The sequence below is a fragment of the Rhinoderma darwinii genome, chromosome 4 (assembly GCF_050947455.1).
Source record: "Rhinoderma darwinii isolate aRhiDar2 chromosome 4, aRhiDar2.hap1, whole genome shotgun sequence".
Taxonomy (NCBI): Eukaryota; Metazoa; Chordata; class Amphibia; order Anura; family Rhinodermatidae; genus Rhinoderma; species Rhinoderma darwinii.
Genome location: NC_134690.1, coordinates 242557457 through 242581786, shown reverse-complemented (window position 1 = coordinate 242581786; position 24330 = coordinate 242557457). Strand labels below are relative to the sequence as shown.

Sequence of the window (24330 nt, the reverse complement as noted above, 5' to 3'; positions counted from 1 at the left end):
TACTCGACTTTTGTCAACTCCGAGGTGTTGCTGAAACAAAAGCTTCAACCTCACATGGCCTGGTTATTGTCAGTCGTGTCCTTCAAAATTGAGATCACATATGGAGGGCACGCAGAGGAAAAAAGTCACATCAAATAGTACAATAGACTGGCACATCTAACAGCAGGGCCCAGGTGGGAAGTGTTCTCCAGCGATGGCCGATTATTGTAATGTGAGATGTGATCTTTTCTTTGTGAAAAATTGTCCCAGTAAAATACAAAGCTTGTTTTTACCGTGTCCATTATTAATGCCCGTGTGACATTTGTGAGCGCCAGACCAACGTTGCTGACAAAAGGGGCTTCTCTACCATCACCTTGTGAGATCAGATATGTAAAGATGTGACACTTCTGTAAGGACAGCATCTCAGATGAAAGCAAACAAGCAGGTAAAATCCATCCGTTATTTGTGAGCGTTACAGTTTTACCTCGCCGACCCGATGAACAAACCACAATTCATAGCTTACTTAGAAATAAGAAGAGACTAACCAAATCAGGCCTCTGGAGGGATGGAAAGCCTGCAGACCTTGCCCATGAAAGCCCTGGCCTTCAGCGGATATTGCCAGGTAAAGTGGCAGGCCGCAACATATGTAGAATTACATAATGCACATACAAATCATTGGGGGTCCACGTAATACATGGACATGTGCAGTCTGCCAGTGGGAGCTGCTCTTTTTAGTGGCAAATCGCATTCTCATAGATTTCGCTATGTCAAATGGAGCAAGATTGCAGCATGGTGCCAGCAGGATCATGGTCTATTTCTCTAGGACTCAATTAGTTTGAGAGAGATGCTGTGGGTGTTGAGGAACAGACCACTGCAAACAGATAATGGAGAACTAGGAATATGCTAGGAAGGAGTAAAGTAAGGCTCTGTTCACACTATGTTGTGTACGTCTGTCCCTGTCCCATGGATGTTGACGCAATGTTACAAAGGTTTGTGTGTGTGTTAATAGGTTCGTTAGATTATGTTTGCACACAACCGTAAAAATCTGTAATTGCGGAGCGTAATTACGGTCCGCAATTACGGACCTATTCTACTTCTATTGTCCAAGGACACCTTCCTGTTTATTTACGAGAAGGTGTCCGGGCTTTAGAAGTGTACCGCAGAAGATAGGACGTGTCCTATCATTAGCGTTTTACAGGCCATGCTCCCATATTTTGTATGGGAACACGGGCCGGGAATGCAGCAGCTGTCCGCGGCCGGTCATGCCTGCAATCGCGGCCCGTGAGTACGGGCACGGCCGTGTGCATGTCATGGCCTATAATTGTGACTTCGATAACAATCAGACCACATTTTATTAGGGCCTGTTCACATCCGTGTTCGGGTTCCGTTAAACCTTTCCGTCAGAGGAACAGATGAACGGAAAGCCGAACAAAAACGATCGCTTACGTTTGCATTACCGTTGTTTTCAATGGTAATGCTTCAGTTTTAGTTTTTTTCCGTTCCGTAACGTTTTTTTTCACGGAAACAATAGCGTAGTCGACTAGGCTATTGTTTCTGTGAAAAAAACAGAAACTTTACGGAACGGAAAAAAACTAAACTAAGGCATTACAATTGAAAACAACGGTAATGCAAACGTAAGCGATCGTTTTTGCTCGGCTTTCTGTTCCTCTGACGGAACCCGAACACTTATGTGAACCGGCCCTATGTAGTCAATGCAGAAATGCAGGTAATTCCACTGTTCTTGCAGCCGTCTAGTTTGATAGTAAAAGTCAGTTGAGTGATTTTATGGGCCTTTTCAGACCCTTAAACAGCCATAAACTCACCTTGCACCTGGGACACTTCTGGGCATTCCTCTGCCCATACTCAATCTCATTGGCCCAGTGACGCAAAAGCTTGTCCCCTTTCTTGTACTCCCTGCAGTTAACACCTTCGTGCCAGGGAGAATGGCACTTAAAACACCATACAAATTGGCAATATGGACACTGAACCTAAAATAATAATTAAAAAAAATAAAATATATATTACAATTAGTTGTTAATTCTTTACGAGTAAATGTGTGGTCATGTGTTAAAGTTTCAAATCAGTCATTCAATAAGCCTGGTCATAAAAACTGAGTGATACATTACATTTTCTTTATTTCAATTAAATACAAAGTATGAATTGGGTAGATTTTAAAAAGGGGTGGACGAGCTGCTGCAGACTTTAGTCCAGGAGCCAGCATGACTTTTTTTTTTTTTTTAAAATGCACAAACTCCCACTCACACGCAATAAAAATTCCCATAGACATCAATAGGAACAATCCAAAAGTTTAGGGACAGCAGGTACTTTCAAGGCACATTTTCTTTATGCCAGGTAGCCAACAAGAACAAGTACCCATTCACTCAGACATCAAAATTAACCGTTGATGCATTTATTAGAATTTATTATTGTAATTATGTCGTGATATTCAGTAAACAATGGAACATCTGCATAGGAGGAGGGGATTCATACAACCACCAATACTTATAAATGCTCTTACGTATCACCATCAATGTGTCATGTGAGATAAGCAACTGGAGACGGCCATGTTTAAAATGGTACCGATGTTAGTTATGTAAAAAACCAACAAGAACCATGCCCTCATGTAGCAAACAAATAGATGTAGCAGAGATCACATCAGGGGTTACCAGGCGGGATTCACACGACCGGGTCGCGCCCGAGCCCGAGTGCCGGCCGGTAAAATCGGCCATTCTGCCCGGCCGGTTTACATAAAGTTTTGCATCCGTGCCTGGCCGGGCAGATCTTGACAGTGACATCAGCGGCAACTCCTGAAGGGGAATCCCCATGTGTTCGGGGATTCCGCTTCAGGAGTTTCCCCTGATGTCACTGCCCAGATATGGACAGAGACATCAAGCGCTCTGTCCAGGAGCGGAATCCCCGAAAACACGGGGATTCCGCTCCTTCAAAGAGCTAAAGTGGGGCCAGCACATAGCAGAGCGGGGAGATACCTCCCCGCTCTGCTATAGTGGTGTCGCTACAGTAGTAGCAGCAGCAGCAGCTGCTAGCGGCGCCATCGAAGGTGTCGCCGGGCCGGGGCGCTTTTAAAACAAGCAGGGGAAGGGAGCCAGCGCAGCGCTCCCTTCCACCTGCTGTACACCCCGGCCCTGCCACACAGTGTACAGCGCACAGCCATTCGTCAGAATGGCATCAACTCCTCCTCCTCACATGCACTCTGCGCTGTGAGGAGGAGGAGATAGAGCGCAAGCGCCGGAAAACCCGGCCATCACTCGGGACACATTCCGGTGATGGCCGTGTATTACCCGGCCCCATAGTCTTCTATGGGAGCCGGGCGGCCGGGTACCCGGGCGAAAATAGAGCATGTTCTATTTTTTGACGGCCGGTTTTCCCGGCCGTCAAAAAATCGGTCGTGTGAATAGCCCCATTAGGGGTCTATTATTCCTAATGCAGCCGGGTGCCGGCCGATTTATGAACGGCCGGCACCCGGCCGGGAAACCCTGCCGTGTGAATGAGGCTCACCGAGTTGCTTGACTCTCCAAAAATAAGCTTTTATTTGGCCCCAGGTATTTTTTCCTGTTTTGTTGCTTTACAACCGTCAATTAAAATGGGTTATTGGGGATTTTGTACCATTTGATTTACACAACATGTCTACCACTTTGAAGGTGCAAAATATTTTTTACTGTGACACAAGCACCATCTTCCAGTCAAAACTGCTCCAACTCCTTAATGTTAGATGGGTTGTGTTGGTGTACAGAAGTCTTCAAGTCACGCCACAGATTCTCATTTGGATTGTGGTCTGGGCTTTGACTAGGCCATTCCAAGACATTTATAGGTTTCCCCTATAACATGCTGCGGGCAGATCTGATGAGGGGCAGCTGAATACATTAATATACATTTTTGTGGTAAAAGATTCCATAAAACTTGTAATTTCTTGATCTAAACCTCTGAGTAGGACCGCCCACTGGACTCCTAAGCCCAGAATGAGCAGAGGCTTCGATCAATATATTTCAGTTCTACTGAATATTTTCCCACAAAATGTGCACCAATCTGCTCAGCTCCCCCTGCTCTATAACATGCTGCTTGTAGGTCAGACTGCATTTTTATTGTGACAGGTTCCCTTTAAACCACTCCAATGCACCTTTAGCAGTATGTTTAGGGTCATTGTCCTGCTGGAAGGTGAACATCAGTACCGGTCTCAACTCTATGGCAGACAAACCGGTTTTCCCTCAAGAATTGCCCTGCATTTACTGCCATTCATCTTTCCTTCAATCCAATCGAGGATTTCATTACATCAGATCACATCAGTGAACCTCCACATTTTGGATATATACTGCTACTGAGTCAAAATCCTAATAAAATTGCTACTCTGTACAATATGAGATCATAAATATTGCCGTAAAATAAAACCGGATGCTCCATAGCATCATAGCGATAAATCAGTTTGGAATATTAGTCACTAATGAATTATGGTAATTTGCGGTTATGTAACTGCTCTACATATTCAACAAGTAACAGTTAAGTCAATAGATTGGAATGCTAAAAATTAATTTGATCCGCTGGTAATCCCAAATGGAATGGGGTCACATATGTTCACTATAGGAGTACATTCAAAATAAGTTCTGTTCACCTGCAAGAAGAACATGGTCAAGCAGTAAAGCTTCCACTTACATTATACCTTTATTTTCACTGTACACTTTGATTGTTACATTTGTTTCCCAGAACGGATGCATGCTCGCGCCCAAAATGATAGAATTGCACATTCTCCCACCATTTGGGTAACAGCCAGCGTCAACTGGGCAATACTGCCAGTGTCATTAGAGTTGCTTTCCAGAATTATATTGCTATTTATCTCTCCTACTGCCCTGTACTTGTCCAGTGGTTCTGGCAACACACACCAGCCGGTGTATTAAAGGCGTTTTCTGGGTTATAACTAAAGCTTTCAGATTACATAGAAGAGAAAATTAAAAAAAAAGACGACCAGGGGTGGGCAGAGAGCCCAGTGCGGGAAAAGAATCACACTGGTAAAATAATTATATTAGAAAGGTTTTTTTCTACATTATGTGCTCTGGAATCTACAAGCTGGAAAACCTCTTTAGTGAACACTGGGTCCCTCCTAGATAGATACAAGAACCATCTACTTCTTGGCATCCATATTAGCTCTCATGTGGCAGATATCTCAGTCACCTGGTCACAGAAAGCCTGGGTGTCTGTATGTAAAGGTTCTTCTCCCATTTCTCCCTATCAGTTGTACCTACTAGCAACCAATAACTGTGAGACCAAGATTATCCTATATAAGCAAAAGGAACAGAAAGCCAAAAGGACAGATTCCATTTTATATTATATGTGGGTCATACTTCACAAATGCATGCAATTCTATTCTAAGATGTGCCCACCAATGCACAGATAAAAGTCATCTGACCGCAACGATTTGAGCAGGATCCGCTGACTAATGTGTATGGGGGTCTCCGGAGCAGAGTGTACATGCTAATGGTAAAGTCGGGATGAATAGATGTCAACTGACCGCTAAATATAGTGTGAGGCCAAGCTGGTTTCTCCAGCGCTGTGAAGTAATATTAATAAAAACCCATCAAGGTTTCAGCAATATTTTAGACCAATTACTCCTATCTCATGCTGTAAGTTAAAGAATAACGTTAAAAAAAAAGTAAGCATTTTGATATACCGTAACGGAGAATAAATAAACAATGCACAAAGGGAGTGAGCAATGATCAGATAGTCATAACCATGAAGACACATTTAGGAGGCTCAACATAGCCAGTGATGGCTCCCCAGTGAACTACGCAGAAGCTAGGCACGTGGTGACGTTGAGCAAGTAAGACGACTGCCGGGAGCTTGCATAATTCTACACCCAGTAATGTGATAATACAGTTCTAGGAACATTCCATAGAGCTATTTCTTTATGATGCATCTGCGGATCATTGCAAAAACCCAAAATATTATCAAGTGTTTGTTGCGGTACCGTAAAGGCAAATGTGAAGGAGGCCCAATGAGTAATTTTGGGATCTCCAATGTGCGCGTCGTTGGCTTACTTTGAACTTGTTCTCGGATTTGCTTGGGGTTGGAATGTGGATCTTCCTCTTGAAGGTTGTAAAGTGCTTGCACTGTGGGCAGGGCTTGGTGCTGGAGTCCATTCGGCTAAGTTCCAGGAAGTACTTGTACTTGATGATGTCATCATGTGGCAGGTTGAACAAAATGGTGGATTCATCCAGGTGTTTATTGCACTCAGTTATTGGGCATTTTATCTCCACTTGTCCGAGCTGCACCTATAGGTAAAAACAAAAAAGGACAGGTAAAGTTTAATCAACATTGTTGGTCAGCAGTCTCAGTTTTGTAAAATATGTTGTACAGCATTTTATAATCTTATCCACTCATTTCTCCATACACATTTATTTTTTCATTACTAACAACATTAAAACTTTTATTTTTTTTACACATTTTATTAGCCCCTTTAGGGGGAGTTAGATCGCTGGTACAATACACTGCAATACTTATGTATTGCAGTATATTGTAATTTTTACAGGCTTCTGTTAAGCTGTGCCAGAGGAGGGGCTTAACAGAGGCAGAAAGAAGGCAGTCCTGGGGGCCTTCATTAGGCCCCTGGGCTGCCATGACAACCATCGGCACCCACCGATCGTGTTGTGGGGGCGCCGAAGGAGGGGGCCGCTTCTACTTTCAACGTCTCAGATATTACGGTCGCGACTGACCGCAGCATTTGTGGGGTTAAACGGCTGGTAACAGCGCGATCACTGTGCCTGGCCGTTAGTCCCGGGTGTCAGCTGCAAAGCTCAGCTGGCACCAGCAGCGTATAGAGTGCGCTCAGCCAGTGAGCGCGCTCCATACTTTCCTAGGACGCTTATCACGTACATGATAATGCGTCAAGGGGTTAAAGCTGTGTGTGAACATACATTAAATGGTTCTGGCTTGCAAAGCGTCCTAACAAAGGGAGACAATTGTGTTTTCTGGAAGTCATAGAGGTTGTGATTTTTGGCTTGAGAGGTCAGGGGTCCAACCAGAGGCGTAGCTCGGGGCGGTAGGCTGGGCATGCGCCCTGGGCGCAACTGGGAGAGACGGTAGGGGGCGCACTGGGCCGGGCGCAGATACAATCGACTACTCCTCCTAGAGCGGAAACCCCCTGACCTCAGTATCCATATATGGACAGTGACGTCAGGGGCTCCTCCTCTAGGAGAGGAATCATACCTCCAATCTGTCCTAGGCGGCCTGTCCTGCAGCCAACTGCATCTGCGTCCTCAGGACGCAGATACAGTTGAACTTAATTCTGAACCAGGGAACATTAAAGAGGCTCTGTCACCAGATTGTGCAACCCCTATCTGCTATTGCAGCAGATAGGCGCTGCAATGTTGATTACAGTAACGTTTTTATTTTTAAAAAACTAGCATTTTTGGCCAAGTTATGACCATTTTTGTAGTTATGCAAATGAGGCTTGCAAAAGTCCAAGTGGGTGTGTTTAAAAGTAAAAGTCCAAGCGGGCGTTTTTAATACTTTTACTAGCTGGGCGCTCTGAAGAGAAGTATCATCCACTTCTCTTCACAACGCCCAGCTTCTGGCAGTGCAGATCTGTGACGTCACTCACAGGTCCTGCATCGTGTCGGCCACATCGGCACCAGAGGCTTCAGTTGATTCTGCAGCAGCATCGGCGTTAGCAGGTAAGTCGATGTAGCTACTTACCTGCAAACGCTGATGCTGCTGCAGAATCAACTGTAGCCTCTGGTGCCCACACGATGCAGGACCTGTGAGTGACGTCACAGATCTGCACTGCCAGAAGCTGGGCGTTCTGAAGAGAAGTGGATGATACTTCTCTTCAGAGCGCCCAGCTAGTAAAAGTATTAAAAACGCCCCGATGTACGCACATAATACACGCCCACTTGGACTTTTACTTTTAAACACACCCACTTGGACTTTTGCAAGCCTCATTTGCATAACTACAAAAATGGTCATAACTTGGCCAAAAATGCTCGTTTTTTAAAAATAAAAACGTTACTGTAATCTACATTGCAGCGCCGATCTGCTGCAATAGCAGATAGGGGTTGCAAAATCTGGTGACAGAGCCTCTTTAAGCTCTTTGCTTCAGCATTAGTTTAGAGCGGAGGCGCAGAGGGAGATCCTCTGCTCGCCAAGGACTGGGCACAGCGCTACTTAGAGCCATATGGACAGTGACGTCTGTGGCTCCTCTGAAGCGGAATCCTCGTTGATGCGATGGCAGGGTATTCCGCTCCAGAGGAGCCACTGACGTCACTGTCCATATACAGTCACGTCAGTGGCTCCTCTGAAGCGGAATCCCTCTTGCCGATGCTATCCCAGAGGATTCCGCTCCAGAAGTAGCCCCTGATGTTACTGTCCATATGTGGACAGTGACGTCACTGTCCATATATGCAGTAGCATCTAGGAGCAGAATCCCCATCCTATGCTCTGGCTGGGGATTGCGCTCCTAAAGGGAGTCCCAATGGTGTAATCTCTAGGGGGGAGGGTAGTGCTATCTACAGAGACGGTGGTGCCATCTTCAAGGGGGTGGGGCATTCTACTGTATGGGGCAGCTATAGGGGCATTATACTGCGTGAGGGCAGCTAGAGAGCATTGTACTGTGTGAGGACAGCTAGAGAGCATTGTACTGCGTGAGAGCAGCTAAAGGGCATTATACTGTGTTGCTATGCGTGCCGCATCGGTTGACCCTCTTTCTGATACTTCAAAGTTTGTAGGTATGGAGGAATCCCCGGCCACAGAGTTGCCAACGCTCTTCCCGGGGAATCCGCTCCTGGAGAAGCCCCCGACGTCACTATCCGTATATGGCCAGTGACATCAGAGGATCCTCGTGGGAGACCCAATGGCACTATGTACAGGGAGGAGGGGTGGGACTCTATCTACAAGAGGAGGTGTGTGGCACTAACTACAGGGGGTGTGTGTGGCACTAACTACAAGAGGAGGCTGTTCATTATTTCACCATATAGTCTCATTAGCCTCAGTTATACAATCTGTTTTAGTCCGGCACTGACCTCTTTATTTTCTTTTAATGTATTATGTCAACTCCCTTATATAACTATATTGCCTGTAAAATGTACAAATTGTTTTATGCTCGAGTTACATACAAAAAAAAAGATGAAAAAAATAAGAGATGGCGAGGTTGATCTATAGTCTATGGTATACTTGCATAGCAAACATTAACTTCTAAAAAATTTTTTTTACAAACATCTAGAAATCATAATGACTAAATGATGCCGGTTTTATGTAGAATGTGAAATAAAACAAACACCAGGAGATATGAATGGATACATGGTTACGGGCACCTGCATTGGATAACCACACAGTGAGGCTGGGTTCACACGACCTATTTTCAGGCGTAAACCAGGCGTATTATGCCTCGATTTACGCCCGAAAATAGGGCTACAATACGTCGGCAAACATCTGCCCATTCATTTGAATGGGTTTGCCGACGTACTGTGCAGATGACCTGTCATCTACGCGTCGTCGTTTGACAGCTGTCAAACGACGACGCGTAAATTGACTGCCTCGGCAAAGAAGTGCAGGGCACTTTGCAACGTAATTTGAGCCGTTCTTCATTGAAGTCAATGAAGAGCAGCTCAAGATTTACGAGCGTCACAGACGCCTCGCATAATACGAGGAGCAGCATTTACGTCTGAAACGAGGCAGCTGTTTTCTCCTGAAAACAGTCTGCCTTTTCAGACGTAAAAGCCTCTCATCGTGTGCACATACCCTTATGATTAACAAATTGGCCTTTTAAGTATACAGCTGTTCTCATCCTATAGTGCTGCTGTAACTTCCTCCTGGTAAGCACGGCCATCATCTAGACCTAGACAGGTAACTTGTGACCTGCTGATCTCCAGTTCAATCGCTTTAGCTGTTCTATTGACACAATGAAATACCGTTCTCTGTACAACCTGACACGGAGCAGCAGGTTTAAAGGCTTAGTCACTAAATGACATCATATACAAATGCAGCAAAAGGGATTAGCTCTAGATAGAGCGTTCCCAAAAACTCTATAATGCATCTCAGGGTATGTTCACACGGTAAACAAAAAAAGGATGTAAAATATGGAGCTGTTTTCAAGGGAAAACAGCCTCTGATTTTCAGCCATTTTTTAAACCACAAACGTTTTTTTGAGGCTTTTTTTGCGGCCGTTCTTTCAAACGGTCGCATTAAAAAAAACGCCCCAGCGGAACAAAATGCAGTTTTTCCCATTTAAATCATGTGCAGATGTTTGGAGGCGTTCAGTTTCCGTATTTTCAGCAGTTTACGGCCCGAAAAACGGCTGAAAATAAGCCGTGTGAAAATACCCTAATAATGCGGCAAAAAACGTAAGTTCAAGGGTCAGTTCACACAGTTTAACACATTTTTTAACGCAGAAACCGCATTGGAAAATGCGCCAAAGAACTGCTGAAAATGCCTCCCATTAATTTCAATGAGAGGCGGACGCGTTTTTATCCCGCGAGCGGAAAATCCATCTCGCGAGAAAAAGGGACATGTCCTATCTTCGGGCGTTTACGCCTCTGACCTCCCATTGACATTAATTGGAGGCAGAGAAAGCGTATTTCGCTGCGTTTTTTGTCCACGGGCGAAAAACGCAGTGAAAATCGGCGGGCAGGCAGAGCAAAGTCTGCCTCAAAAAGCTTGGTTCACACGGAGTTCACATGGAGTTTTTGCAGGCGGATTTTGCTCTGCCTGCACGCCGATTTTCGCCCGCGGGCAAAAAACGCAGCGAAATAAGCTTTCTCTGCCTCCCATTGATGTCAATGGGAGGTCAGAGGCGTAAACGCCCGAAGATAGGGCATGTCCCTTCTGTTTCCCGCGAGGTGTTTTTTCCGCTCGTGGGAAAAAAGCACCTCTGCCTCCCATTGAAATCAATGGGAGGCATTTTCGGCCGTTTTTTGGCACGTTTTCCGGCACTGTTTCCGCGTCAAATAACTCTGTGTGAACTCCCCATAAAGGGGTTTTCCGGTAAGCTAAAAAAAATCTAGATAAATAAAAATAAATGCACACTCACACATTAATATTACTGAAGTGTCCTGACCGTAAATAGACATCACCTCCAGCCAGGACGGGATGTCTATTCACAATCCCGACACTTCGGTAACGCTTATGTGTGACTTACAGCCCAGCAAGCGTAATCTTGCGAGATCTCGCTGTAAATGACAGCACGGCGTGATCTCGATGTGCTGTGTGAGTAAGTCACACACAAACGTTAGCAAAGTGTCGGGATTGTGAATAGACATCCCGTCCTGGCTGGACGCGATGTCTATTTAGGGTATGTTCAGACAGCCTTTTTTCGTACGTTTTTCGGGCCATAAATGCCCGAAAAACGGCCGGAAAATCGGAAGCATAATGCCTCCAAACATCTGCCCATTGATTTCAATGGGAAAACGTTCCGATGGAGCGTTTTTGCGGCGTTTTTTTTACGCGTAAAAAAAACGGACGCAAAAAAGAAGTGCAGGACACTTCTTGGGAGGTTTCTGGAGCAGTTTTCCATAGACTATTCAAAAAAGCTCCAAAAACCGCCGTAAAAAAACAAAGCGAAAAATGCCGCGAAATTCGCGAGTGGCACAAAAAAACCTCTGAAAATCAGGAGCAGTTTTCCCTTAAAAACAGCTCCGTATTTTGAGACGTTTTCGAGTTTGTGTGTGAACATACTCTTACTGTCAAGACACTTCAGTAACGTTAGTGTGTGTGTATGTGACGCACATAGTGAACGCAGGATCACTATGTGCAGAGTAAATGAATGGGGAGAAGTATATGACGCCGATTGGTCAGCATCATACACTTCACTCCACAACGCCCACTTGGTCAAAAGTAAAGACACGCCCAGTTGTCCATTAAGAAAGTCATTAGCATAAAGCTAAAATAGCTCATAACTTGGTGAAAATAGATAGTTTTTCTAAATAAAAAACACTGCTGTTACCTACATTACAGCGCCGATCTCCTTATGTAAGAGATAGGCCACCTTATGTGGTGAGAGAGCCTCTTACACGAACTTATTTTTTTCCTCCCGTAAATACTGACGTAAATACGGGTCCTTTGTCACACGTATTCGACCCGTATTCCACCAGTATCTACTGACCCGTGGCCATAAATACGGGTCCAGTGTCACCAGTATTCAAGGACCCGTTTTCTCTGCACTAATCGGCAGCCCCTTCTCTCTATCAGTGCTGGAAAGAGAGAAGGGGCAGCCCTTTCGGGCAGAGTTTCCGCAGCTATTAAAAGAAGTTCATACATACCGTTGTCTTGGTGTCGCGTCCCTCTTTTGACATCCAGTCCGACCTCCCTGGATGACGCGGCAGTCCATGTGACCGCTGCAGCCTGTGATTGGCTGCAGCGGTCACATGGGATGAAACGTCATCCCGGGAGGCCAGACTGGAGGAGGAAGAAGACGACTTCTGGGTAAGTTAACTTTTACTATTAACTCCAGCGGTAGTCACTGTCCTGGGTGCTGAAAGAGTTACTGCAGATCAGTTAATTCTTTCAGCACCCTGGACAGTGACTATCCCCTGACGTCGCTTAGCAACGCTCCCATAATTACGGGTACACACACATAGCCACCCGTAATTACGGGAGCCCCATAGACTTCTATGGGCCTGCCAGTGCCGTTATTACGGCCTGAAATAGGACATGTTCCATATTTTTCAACGGCACGGGCACCTTCCCGTAAGCATACGGGAAGGTGCCCGTGGCCAATAGAAGTCTATGGGCCCGTAATTACGGGTGTTTTTACGTTCGTGTGCATGAGGCCTTTAAGTATACATCTACAGGTCCAAGCTTTCCATAACAATGCACCCAGCAAAACATTAAGCCATCCCTCTTTAGTGTAGCCGTAGGCTTTTAGGGATCGAATGGCAAAATCTATTATTTGTAATAATATAAATACAATTTCAAAAATAATTTGCTTACTTCTGTAAAGATACATTTACAAAAGCAGTTTTTTGCCACGATTTTTCAATTATTTTGATAATATTTTTTGTCAATTTATTAATAGATATCTAGGGTGACTCTCTAGATCTATCATACACCAGTCCTTCTCAATTAATTAGATCATCAAAAAGTTAATTTGTTTCAGTAATTCAATTCAAAAAGTGAAACTCGTATTATATAGATTCATTACACACAGAGTGATCTATTTCCAGCATTTTTTTCTTTTAATGTTGATGATTATGGCTAACAGTTAATGAAAACCCAAAACTTAGTGTCGGAGGAAATTTGATTATATAAGCCCAATTTAAAAAAATTTAATAAGGAAATATTGGCCTACTGAAAAGTATGTACAGTATATGCTCTCAATACTTGGTCGGGGCTCCTTTTGCATGAATTACTGCATCAATGCGGAGTGGCATGGGGGCGATCAGCCTGTGGCACTGCTGAGGTGTTATGGAAGCCCAGGTTGCTTTGATAGTAGCCTTCAGCTGGTCTGCATTGTTGGGTCTGGTGGGTCTAATCTTCCTCTTGACAATACTCCAAAGATTCTCTATTGGGTTTAGAGGAGGCGAGTTTTCTGGCCAATCAAGCGAAGTGATACTGTGGTTAGTAAACTTTGTTTTGGTACTTTTGGCAGTGTGGGCAGGTGCCAAGTCCTGCTGGAAAATGAAATCGGCATCTCCATAAAGCTGGTCACAGAGGGAAACATGAAGTGCTGGAAAATTGTCTGGTAGACGCTGCCCACACTGGACTAACAGAAACAGTGTAGCTCAGCGAGCTACGTGGTTTTCTTATTCTTCATGGTCTGAAAGCACACCCTTCAGCCAAAACAGAGAGCGGTAGAACGGGGTTTAGGGGGACCCGTTCTAGAGAAAGGTCCGGGTCCCAGAGGTGGACCCCTCAACTGACATATCCTGTGGACCTTTAACCCTACACTGCTTCATAGATGCTTTTATTGATAACCGATATAGAACTGACAAACTGCTAAAACAGATACATGATATAAAAAAATAAAAAAAAATAAAAAGTCCTCAACATGGCCACATTTCATGTCATCCATGCTTACTAAACGTGTTGCAGGGACTTCAAAGTAGTTCAAGTCTCATGAAAAAATAATTGAGGGAGCTTTTGTTACTGGTTGGGCATTTAGATGTATTCTAGGAAACAAGAGCCCTGGTTGAAAACAAGCTATTACAAGCGCTTAATCTGTTTGAGCATGGTAGTCACAGCCAAACCGGTGTCGACAGGTGGGTTCAATGATACCGATCATTAATTACCGTTATAAAGTCTCCTGGCAGGAACACATTACATGGAGGCACAGCACATTGGAAAAAGTGATCCTAAGACCATGTTCACATCACGTTTTGGCATCCAGTAAAAACTTCCTTTTTTTTTGTCATGTAAAAAAAAATATTTATGTAAAAAATAGGATGGTGAACCCCTAGCTGCTGCAGTTAGGCCTCATGCACACGACCGTAGTGTTTTTCTGGTCCGCAAATTCCAGGACCGTGTTTCGTGAAATGTCCTCCGCAGTTCATCCGTATGTAATCCGGAGTTCATTAAAAAAAAAGCCTAGGTAAAACAGGGTGACGTCAGAACTCATTCCTGGTCGTCGCCTAGCAACACTTCCGCAAACTGCGGTTGACACACGGAGGTGTACCCGCATTTTCCACGGGCCCATTGATTTCTATGGGCATGTCCGCATCGAATTTGCGGGCCGTAATAAGACATGTCCTGAGTTTGTGCGGCACGGATTTGTGGACATGCGGGGACCCGTGAAAACACGGATAGTGTGTATGGGCCCATAGAAATGAATGGGTCCGCAATTCTCCCGTGGATTTTCGGGGGAATTGCGGACGCAAAAACACGTTCGTGTGCATGGGGCCTTAGACTTTCCAAAAGGGTTTACATACGGTAGCTACGAAAACAAAATTGCCTTGTACGCAGATGATGCGTTGCTCTTTTTGGGCGATACTGGTCCTTCCCTAACAAGCTATGACTGGTGGATGAGTTCGGACGTCTCTCCGGTCTCACTATTAATTGGCATAAGTCGGCATTACTCCCGATTGACCCGTTTCCCGAGCCTCTGGCAAGAACGGGACCTTGGTCCAATGTGTTGAGCAGATACGTTACTTGGGTATAGAGGTAACTGGACAACTGTCTGATTTTGAAGACCTTAACCAGACTCCTCTACTACAAAAGTTTAAACGTAAGATGGGGGCGGTGAAAGATGTCTCTTTCTGTCGTAGGCCGGGTGAACCTTATAAAAATTATACGGATGCCGCAGCTGCTATACTTGTTGCACAATGCACCGGTGTGAATCCCGCTCACTAGATTTCACAAGATAAATGCCCTTTTCCAGGATCTTATACGGTGTAGGAATCACCCTAGAATGCGGTTAGAAATTTTGCAGAGGCCCAAAGATTCAGGAGGCCTTGCCCTCCCAAACCCCTATTTTCTGGCTGCGCAGTGCCAACACCTTAAGGGGTGGGGTACACACGTAGGAGAGGAGGCTTCAGACTTAACACTGCAATACCATCTGAAATGTGACGTTTGAGGCAGTTGAGGTTGGTCGTCTCTCAGGCAGACACCCTGTGTTTCCAACTTTAGACCTTGTCCACAAAACGTGGGGGAAAGTTAAACAATTGAGAGGGGTGCGGGGCTACACGGAATATACACCACTATGGGGGAATGGATCGCTCCCCGAGTTTATTGCACTAGATGGCTAGGAGTACTGGAAAACTGCGGGGCTTACAAGGGTTTCCCGATTGGTTAGCGGGTCGGACTTTAAATCCTTTCAGCAGTTTCAGGACGAATTGCATATCCCACATAGTAGTTTCTACAGGTATCTACAACTCCGGCATGCGTTCCATACACAATTCTCACAGTCACCAGTGAATATACAACCGGACACTATTATTCAAACCCTTGGTCCTTCTGGTAAAACGAAAGGAGTTATATCATGGATGTGTCAGCTACTATTGTCTAAATTCTTAGATAGAGATCCTTTAGTCGCTATGCCTAAATGGGAAAGGGATATACCTGGGATTGACGATGACCAGTGGTCTACCATAATGACGGCTGTCCCCAATGTTTCGCTGAGCGAGGGTGGTAGGCTCTCACAGCTATATATATTACACCATGTCTATAAAACGCCTGTGGTGTTGCACCGTATTGGAGTCCATCCTGACGCTACGTGCCCGAGATGTGGCCTAAAGCCTGCTGATCTACTGCATATGCTGTGGGACTGCCCGCAATTAGATATGTTCTGGTCCAATCTCCTTGCCATTGTGGGGAAGGTGTTCTCTATATCGGTGCCCAGAGACCCAAAGGTTTGTCTATTGGGTTTCGTGGATGGCCTGCCTCTGGACTCCAATGGGAAGTTGGCAGTGGGGAGATTACCATATGTGGCTCGGAAACTAATTGCGCAGCATTGGATACAGCCCTCTCCCCCGTCAGAGCAAGAGTTTGTAGCGAAGGTGAATATGTTGCTGGTCAATGAAAAGGCTGTTTTTCTTAATCGTGGAGCGTCTGCCAGATTTGACAAACTATGGGTGTCATGGCTAGAAACTGATAGCCTGGCCTGTGCCTCACTGCTATGGGATAGAGGGGGGAGGATTTCAATATCTATATCTCCTACTGCATAGGGTTGGGGATCCTGGGTGACTGCTGTAGACGTGAAAGGGGGGTAGTAACTAAAATATATGTTTGAAGGTATATTTATGTGTTTGCATACGCTAAGTCACCCTCTTGCCAAGTCACCTCCCTGCTATGGTTCTTTCTTTCTCTCTCCGGATGCTTGGTCGAGCGTAAAGGCTGGGGGGGGGGGGGTATGGGTGTTTATGTTTGTGTATGTTACTGTATTTGTTGAAACTGCACAATAAAAAGCATTTGATTAAAAAAAACAGGATGGTGCCACAGGATGCTTTCTATGCACCACGGCCCAGTATGAGAGATTCTAGAAGGCATTTCTGCTTACACATGTTTGACTTGTATTGGCAGTTGTAGGTAATTGACCATCACAAGTCAGGTTCTGGAAAACCCCTTTAAGTTTAAAGCTACATGAAAATCTGAGTAACTTTGCATATACTTAGCATTACTGTGTTTGTACTGATGTACGGAGTTATTTAATGTTATATTCGCTATTCATATGAATAGCTGCTTACAAAATTCATCAAAGATTTCACTGGTCATCTTCGGAAACAGACAGAATTGCCCACCATGTAGCTGTGATCGAACAGCAGAGCTTTAACCGTTCGGCTAAATTCACACTTGCGTTGTATAATCCATTACTGTGATACTGTGAAAAACGGATCAAAATAAGGCTTCGTTCACATCTGCTTCAGGGCTCCGTTCATGGGTTCTGTCGGACCTTTCCATCAGGGGAACCCATGAACGGAACCCTGACTAAAACAAACGGAAATCATAGGTTTCCGTTTGCATCACCATTGATTTCAATGGTAACGGGTCCGGAGCAAATGGTTTCAGTTTGTCACCATTGTTTAAGGGTTCCGTCGTTTTGATGGAATACCGTTGTCGCCTGCGCTATTCATTCCATCAAAAGACGAAACCCTTAAACAACTGTGACAAATGGAATCCATTTGCACCGTCCGTCACCATTGTAATCAACGGTGATGCAAACTGAAACCTATGGTTTCCGTTTGTTTCAGTTTGGATTCCGTTCATGGGTTCCCCTGACGGAAAGCGGAGACGGAACCCATGAATCGAGTCCCGACGCAGATGTGAACAACGCCTTAGCCCAAGTTCAAACTAGCGTTAGTACACGTTTACCTCTCTTCTGTCAGAGGAAGAGAGGATTGAAACGTTAAAAACGGAAAGCAAAGGTTCAGTTAGAATTACCATTATTTTCAATTGTAATTCTTTTGTATAAAAGTTTCTTTCCGTTTGTCTCCGTTCGCTAGGTTTCCGTTTTTTTAAATAGAAACAGGAGTGCAGTCTGCAGAACTTTTGTTTCCGTAACAAAAAAAAAACTGAACCCTAGGCGAACACAGACTAACGGAAAGCAACTGATATAAAATAATTATCATTGAAATCAATGGGAATTCTAACTGAACCTTTGCTTTCCGTTTAGAGTTTCGATCCTCTCTTCCTCGGACGAAAGACAGGTAAACGTATACGACCGCTAGTGTGAACTTAGTCTTCGGGTATGTTCCCACAGGTCAGATACACTGTGGAAAATTTTGCAGAAAATACAATCCAGATTCCACAGGGAATTTCGCTCGAAAGTCCGCACCTAATCGCACCACTCCAGAATTCAGCTGACAAAGAGAAAAAAAAAAACCTGCAATACTTGCCTCCCCTGCTGGTCTCCTGTAGTCTTGTTTCATCAGATGAGACCGCTGCAGCTTGTGATTGGCTGCAACAGTCATGTGATGAAATGTCAACACAGGAGGCAGGCTGCAGAGAGACCAGCCGGGGGAGCATGGACATGTCGGGAGAGGAATCCAGCCTGAACAGAGTTTAAACATCATGTCATCAAAAAGCAATTCAAGATTAAAAAAAACAAAACACAAAAGTAGTATTTGCAACGCTACTCAACTTTTCATACAGATTTCAGCTGTGTACTATTGTAAAAAAAAGTCCTTCAAAGGTAGTGTTTTCCTTTAACAGACTAACATTTGTCACATGATCAGTCATCCAAAACAGAGGCGGCATCAAAATGATTGATGTCTACGCACCTCTCCATGATTTGGTTGCCATTTTCCCAACTCAAGGATAACTTCAAATAAGTTTTTGCCAATCTAGAGGGGGGGGGGGGGGTGGACTAAATCATTCTGACACCTATATCCCTGAAAATAAACTCTTATCTAGACATGTACAATTGGATTAGTTAAGGAGAAGAAAAAAAAAAATATATATATATATATGACACATAAAAAAATCTTAACATGCCTCCTCCCTCGCACACTCCAAGAAAAATCTACTCAATGATGCTGGACTGCTTGAGAGGCAATCCAGCTGTTTATTTTGGAGGGCGCGAGTGGGTAACTCTGACCGCTATTTGCTATTTATTTTGAATAGTGAATGCACCTAATCTTATAAACCTTGCAGTGAAGTGACAAACCCACATGTCCTGGAAACCAGGAATGTTTTCCCACATTGGACTTGGAGGATGGGGTGAGCACATCTCTGGATGTAAAGTTAAAAACATGTCTGATGCTTAGCCAGGGGAAGCCGTGAAGAGCTTATTAATAAGCCAGCGGGTCACTCTGACTGACTGCCAATTAGAAGTGTTCTCATGCGGGGCTACTCTGGGGAGCTGCCAGCTACAATCCTTTTTATGCAGGAGGTCTTAACAACTACTCGGCTGACGTTAATAGCAAATAGTGATGTTCACATGTTTAACTCCGAGCCATTAAATAGTTCTCCTCCTCTGAGTCATGACACGGGAAGCGCCAGAACCCTGAAATGATGAGATTTATCCAGTTATCCCAGATCGGAAGCAGCCACACAAATTCTGTGCAACAAATCATTTATGGCAAAAGCCTGGCCAAAAAAATAAATAAAAAAGTACACAGATATTTTACTGCTACAACCAAAAAACAGCGCTCATGCCAGAGTCAATTTGTATGGCATCAATCAGATTATATTAGGAAACCCATAACATTATCATGGAGTCTGTTCTAAAAAGGTATTAACACAATACTAGGTAATTGGACTGCAAGGAGCTCCCCCCTATCCCCTACTCCTCAATACTTGCAAATTACGAGGGGGTGGAACGGGTCCAGAAGCCATACTGCTTTTCTCCCAAGGAAAAGATTAACGCAAACCTTCTTTCTTCCAGATCGATGAGAAACGGATTACCTATCCACCGGATATGTCATCAGTATATGATCTGTGGGGGTCCGACACCCGAACCGATCAGCTGCTCCAGCTGCCTCCGGGCACCGTACGTCCACACCGGAAGCAGATGGCAATAGCGGCCGAGCTGCAGCTCTGCTTCTATTCAAGTGGATAGGAGCGGAGCTGCAGCACGGCCGCTATGCAATGTACGAAACCAACTGCTTCCGGCTCTACATTGCATACTGTGCAATAACGTCCGATGCCCACAGGCAGCTGGAGCAGCTGATCGGTGTGGGGTCTGGGTGTCGGACCCCCACAGATCATATAGTGATGACCTATCTGGTGGATAGGTCATCAGTTGTCCGGTCGTCATCAGTTGACAACCCCTTTAAAACGAACCACGTTTACAGTTGTACGCCATGTTGGTAAAGATGATGCACAAAAGACCAAAAACGCCATGATATTAATTTTCCGTTGTGATGGTAAAATGAGCCAGATTACAGTAGATGATGACTATCGGCCTATGGGCTGTCACCTTCTAAACTAGGTGTGTAGAATCTGCAGTCTGGGCGTCATATGCAGCACGCAATGCCATTCTGTGTGGCCCCCAGATAAGCATGTTCAGATTCAGAAAGACAGCTTTCAAAGGACAGCCACATCCTACGTTTGCAGAAAACAGTGTGCAGATGGTTGAAGATACCTGGAAGCGCTCTCTGGTGGCTGCTTGTATGTATACCATGTTCGAGAGAAGTGGCGCACAGCATGGCAGCAGGCCAGGGAAATTTAAGTGCCAATGGTTCACTTTTGCACACGCCAATGATCGGAAGAATGATGGATTGTCCCAATGCGAACAATCTGCTCTGCTTAAATAGAGCAAACAAGCACCGATCGACAAGCTATACCGCCGATCGACGCTAGTTTAAAAAAGGTGGTGAATACGGACAAATATCTACCTCCTTTAAACGGTACTACACTTTTTTGCTGTACATCATGTATATACACAGCTACAGAGAACAGGAAATATCAGCGTATAGTGATTGCTCTAGTGGCCAGTGTGGTACTGTAATATTTCAAGAATTTTTTTATGTGGCTTAACAAAATGTAAAAATTACTTCAACATTTTTATTATGTATAATAAAAAACGTATTTAAATAATGTCATTTTCTGACGATACATTTCCTTAAATAAATTTGGAGCATTTTGACCTCTGACAGGCAAAACAGCTTCCTACGCCAGCTCTAAGGCATGCAAAGATTTCCGTCATTTAACCTAAATTATGTCTCCAGGGAGACTACAAACACTTCTCATCAAAATTCACTAGTGGGGAGAAAAGCCATAAAAAAAGTTGTGCAAATTTGACGCACGTTCTGATGTGAAATGTTTAAAAGTCGCATTTTACAGCAAATCTAGCAACACTACATTGATACATGGGGCAATATAAATTTTGGTTTGGCTAACAAATATTTTATTCTTATGGCAATGTCGGCTAGTATTGGAAAGAATGGCATTATTCTCGAGTCACTGGCCAGCTGTCTCCACACAAGCAGTCTCACATTACGGAACTCTATTATCTATTAGTAGTTCATACGGCAGGTATACAAAAGTGCAAACTGAATTCAGACCAGAGGCTTATACGGTTGATTGTGACTATATAGCTTTTGCTATAGGGGAACAATTGTCAACCGATGTAACGTATCTTCTGAACGCTTTAGGGCTCATTCGCATGTGTTCTGTCCGCATATTTCTTACCCCCAAAAAAAACAAAACAGGACTGGATCCAAAGTAAGAAGACCTTTCTACATGAGGACAGAACGAGCCCTGAGGCATAAAGGACCCATAATGTGGCTTCTGAAATAGTTTGTAGAATATATACTGTACGTATATTAAACATAATGCAAGACCCGTCCTTGGAGTTGTCAATGTAAATCTAGTCTACACAATGCACACACCGTGTGATCAATACGCCCAGGTTACTCTGTGTAAAGGTGAATGTATTTTAGAGTCAGTTGTTCTGCTGCATTTTATTTTTACAGCTTGACGTCACATTTTTGTGGAAAGTTTCGCCATATAATACTCAAAGGAAGCGAAGAGGAGAGTAAACTCTTGTATACACATGGGGCCTCAAGCATTGAGACTAATGGAAACAAGGGAAGCAGTTCATCATAGCAACCAATCAGATAACAGATTTAATTTTAAAAGGAGATTGGAAAATAGGAGTGATCTGATTGGTTATGGACAATTACTTCACTTTTATCTCCATATCTCCAGTCCTTGAATAGACAAAGGACCACTATGGCTGTATTATTTTCGCCAATAATTAATATGAGAAGACAGAAGTGAAATACACGTAGCCTTATAAAAGAGTGTCAACTCCCTACTCTGAGCTAAACATTTGTAAAGCTACCATAGTAAATGTATCCTTTATAATAGCTCATAGACCCTGTATAGTCCCTATGGTATCGGAAAAAACACTTCATGTGCCTCTGTGAAGCACCATATTTTTTTCCGTTAGAAGCGATGCTTCTATGGGAAAATGCCTCCTCAATATGGCATGCGATGGAATATGTCACCATTTCTTTTCTCACAGATTCCTATGGGAATCGGAGGCACATGTAGGTACAGTATGGTCCTATAGCAGGCTATGGGCACCGTATTATGTTTCCGAACAACACTGCTAGGTTCATGTGCCCTCAGGATATGTTCAGACATGAATTGCAGCAGATTTGTGGTGCAGATTCTACACCGCAAATCCGCTGCAATCTACACTACAATTTTAAAAACCCCATCAACACATAGCGGGAAAACATTAGCACAGAAATATGGGCATGCTGCAGATTTTCTAAGGCCGTGGAATTGATGCAAAAATTTTCTGCAGCAATTCAGTTCCGTGTGGACACGCGCCGATCGGCAATACAAGTTGATCAGTGCATGTTAACAGGTCCTTTTATATACGGGCTATACAGCATAGGGACGAACAATCATTAATACAATTGTTTGATCCCGATCGGTTTGAATAAGGATCGGCAGCACATCCTCCATTTACATAGGAAGAACGATTATTTTATAGCCTGCATAAACAATGTGATCAGACGACCAACCAGCGTTTGCTTGTTTGTTGGGCGATTGCTGCAAATGATTGGCCCGTGTAAATGAGCCTTTAGAAGCTACATCTGAAATTACGTACTCACAATGTTCACAGCATTCATTGACTTTAGACTATAACTTTTGCTGATACAAGACCTGTTCTTGGATCAGCTATTATTGCCAGATGAACTATTCGTCAAACGCTCACTGTACATATTTGCTGTGGATTGTCGGGGGGGGGGGGGGGGGTAGAACTGAAGAGACACCAGTGCTCCTTCAGAACAAGACTCGCTATGCCAATTAGGCGTTTGCCTCTATAAGTGTCTACTTACACTTTGGTCATATTGCCGTTGTTGCCACTATTTTCACGAAATTACTATAATAGGGGAAAAAAGCGCGATAAGACTACAAGATATAAATAGACGTAAAAGCTCATTTATAAGCAGTATGCAAAGCCTTAGGCGGGATTCACACGACCGGGTCCCGCCCGAGCCCGAGTGCCGGCCGGTAAAATCGGCTATTTTGCCCGGCCGGTTTACATAAAGTTTTGCATCCGTGCCGGGCCGGGCAGATCTGGACAGTGACATCAGCGGCAACTCCCGAAGGGTAATCCCCATGTGTTCGGGGATTCCGCTTCAGGAGTTTCCCCTGATGTCACTACCCAGATATGGACAGAGACATCAAGCGCTCTGTCCAGGAGCGGAATCCCCGAAAACACGGGGATTCCGCTCCTCCAAGGAGCTAAAGTGGGGCTAGCACATAGCAGAGCGGGGAGATACCTCCCTGCTCTGCTATAGTGGCGTCGCTACAGTAGTAGCAGCCGCAGCAGCTGCTAGCGGCACCATCGAAGGTGTCGCCGGGCCAGGGCGCTTTTAAAACAAGCAGGGGAAGGGAGCCAGCGCAGCGCTCCCTTCCACCTGCTGTACACCCCGGCCCTGCCACACAGTGTACAGAGTAGCCATTCATCCGAATGGCATCAACTCCTCCTCCTCACATGCACTCTGCGCTGTGAGGAGGAGGAGATAGAGCGCAAGCGACGGAAAACCCGGCCATCATTCGGGACACATCCCGGTGATGGCCGTGTATTACCCGGCCCCATAGACTTCTGACGGCCGGGAAAAAAATCGGTCGTGTGAATAGCCCCATTAGGGGTCTATTATTCCTAATGCAGCCGGGTGCCGGCCGATTTATGAATGGCCGGCACCCGGCCGGGAAACCCTGCCGTGTGAATGAGGCCTTAGGCTGGATTCACACGAGCGTGCGCATCTCGGACGTGAAAAACTGGAGTTTTTCACGTCCGAGGTGCATCTGTGCTCTGCACTGCGGGACGCGATATCACGCATCCCCCATAGACTAGAGTCTATAGAGGAGTGCGTGAAGTGTGCAAGAATAGGACATGTCCTATTTTCTCACGGACCCTAGACACGGTCCATTGTGAACGGCCACATTGAATTATATAGGTCCGTGTGACGGCCGTCGTTTCAACGGACGTTTAATACGTTCGTGTGATTAAGG

The 24330-nt window shown here is 44.7% G+C and overlaps 1 protein-coding gene across 2 annotated transcripts in view; it reads right to left on the bottom strand.

Moving 5' to 3' along the window:
• Positions 1-24330, bottom strand: part of RNF217 (ring finger protein 217) — a 116243-nt gene that overhangs the window by 23523 nt on the left and 68390 nt on the right. For both annotated transcript variants that reach the window (XM_075862316.1, XM_075862315.1), the window contains exons 2-3: positions 6024-6257; positions 1803-1967 (exon numbers count right to left, since the gene is read on the bottom strand). In XM_075862316.1, the coding sequence (XP_075718431.1) occupies positions 1803-1967; positions 6024-6257 (399 nt within the window). The remainder of the gene's footprint in view (positions 1-1802; positions 1968-6023; positions 6258-24330) is intronic.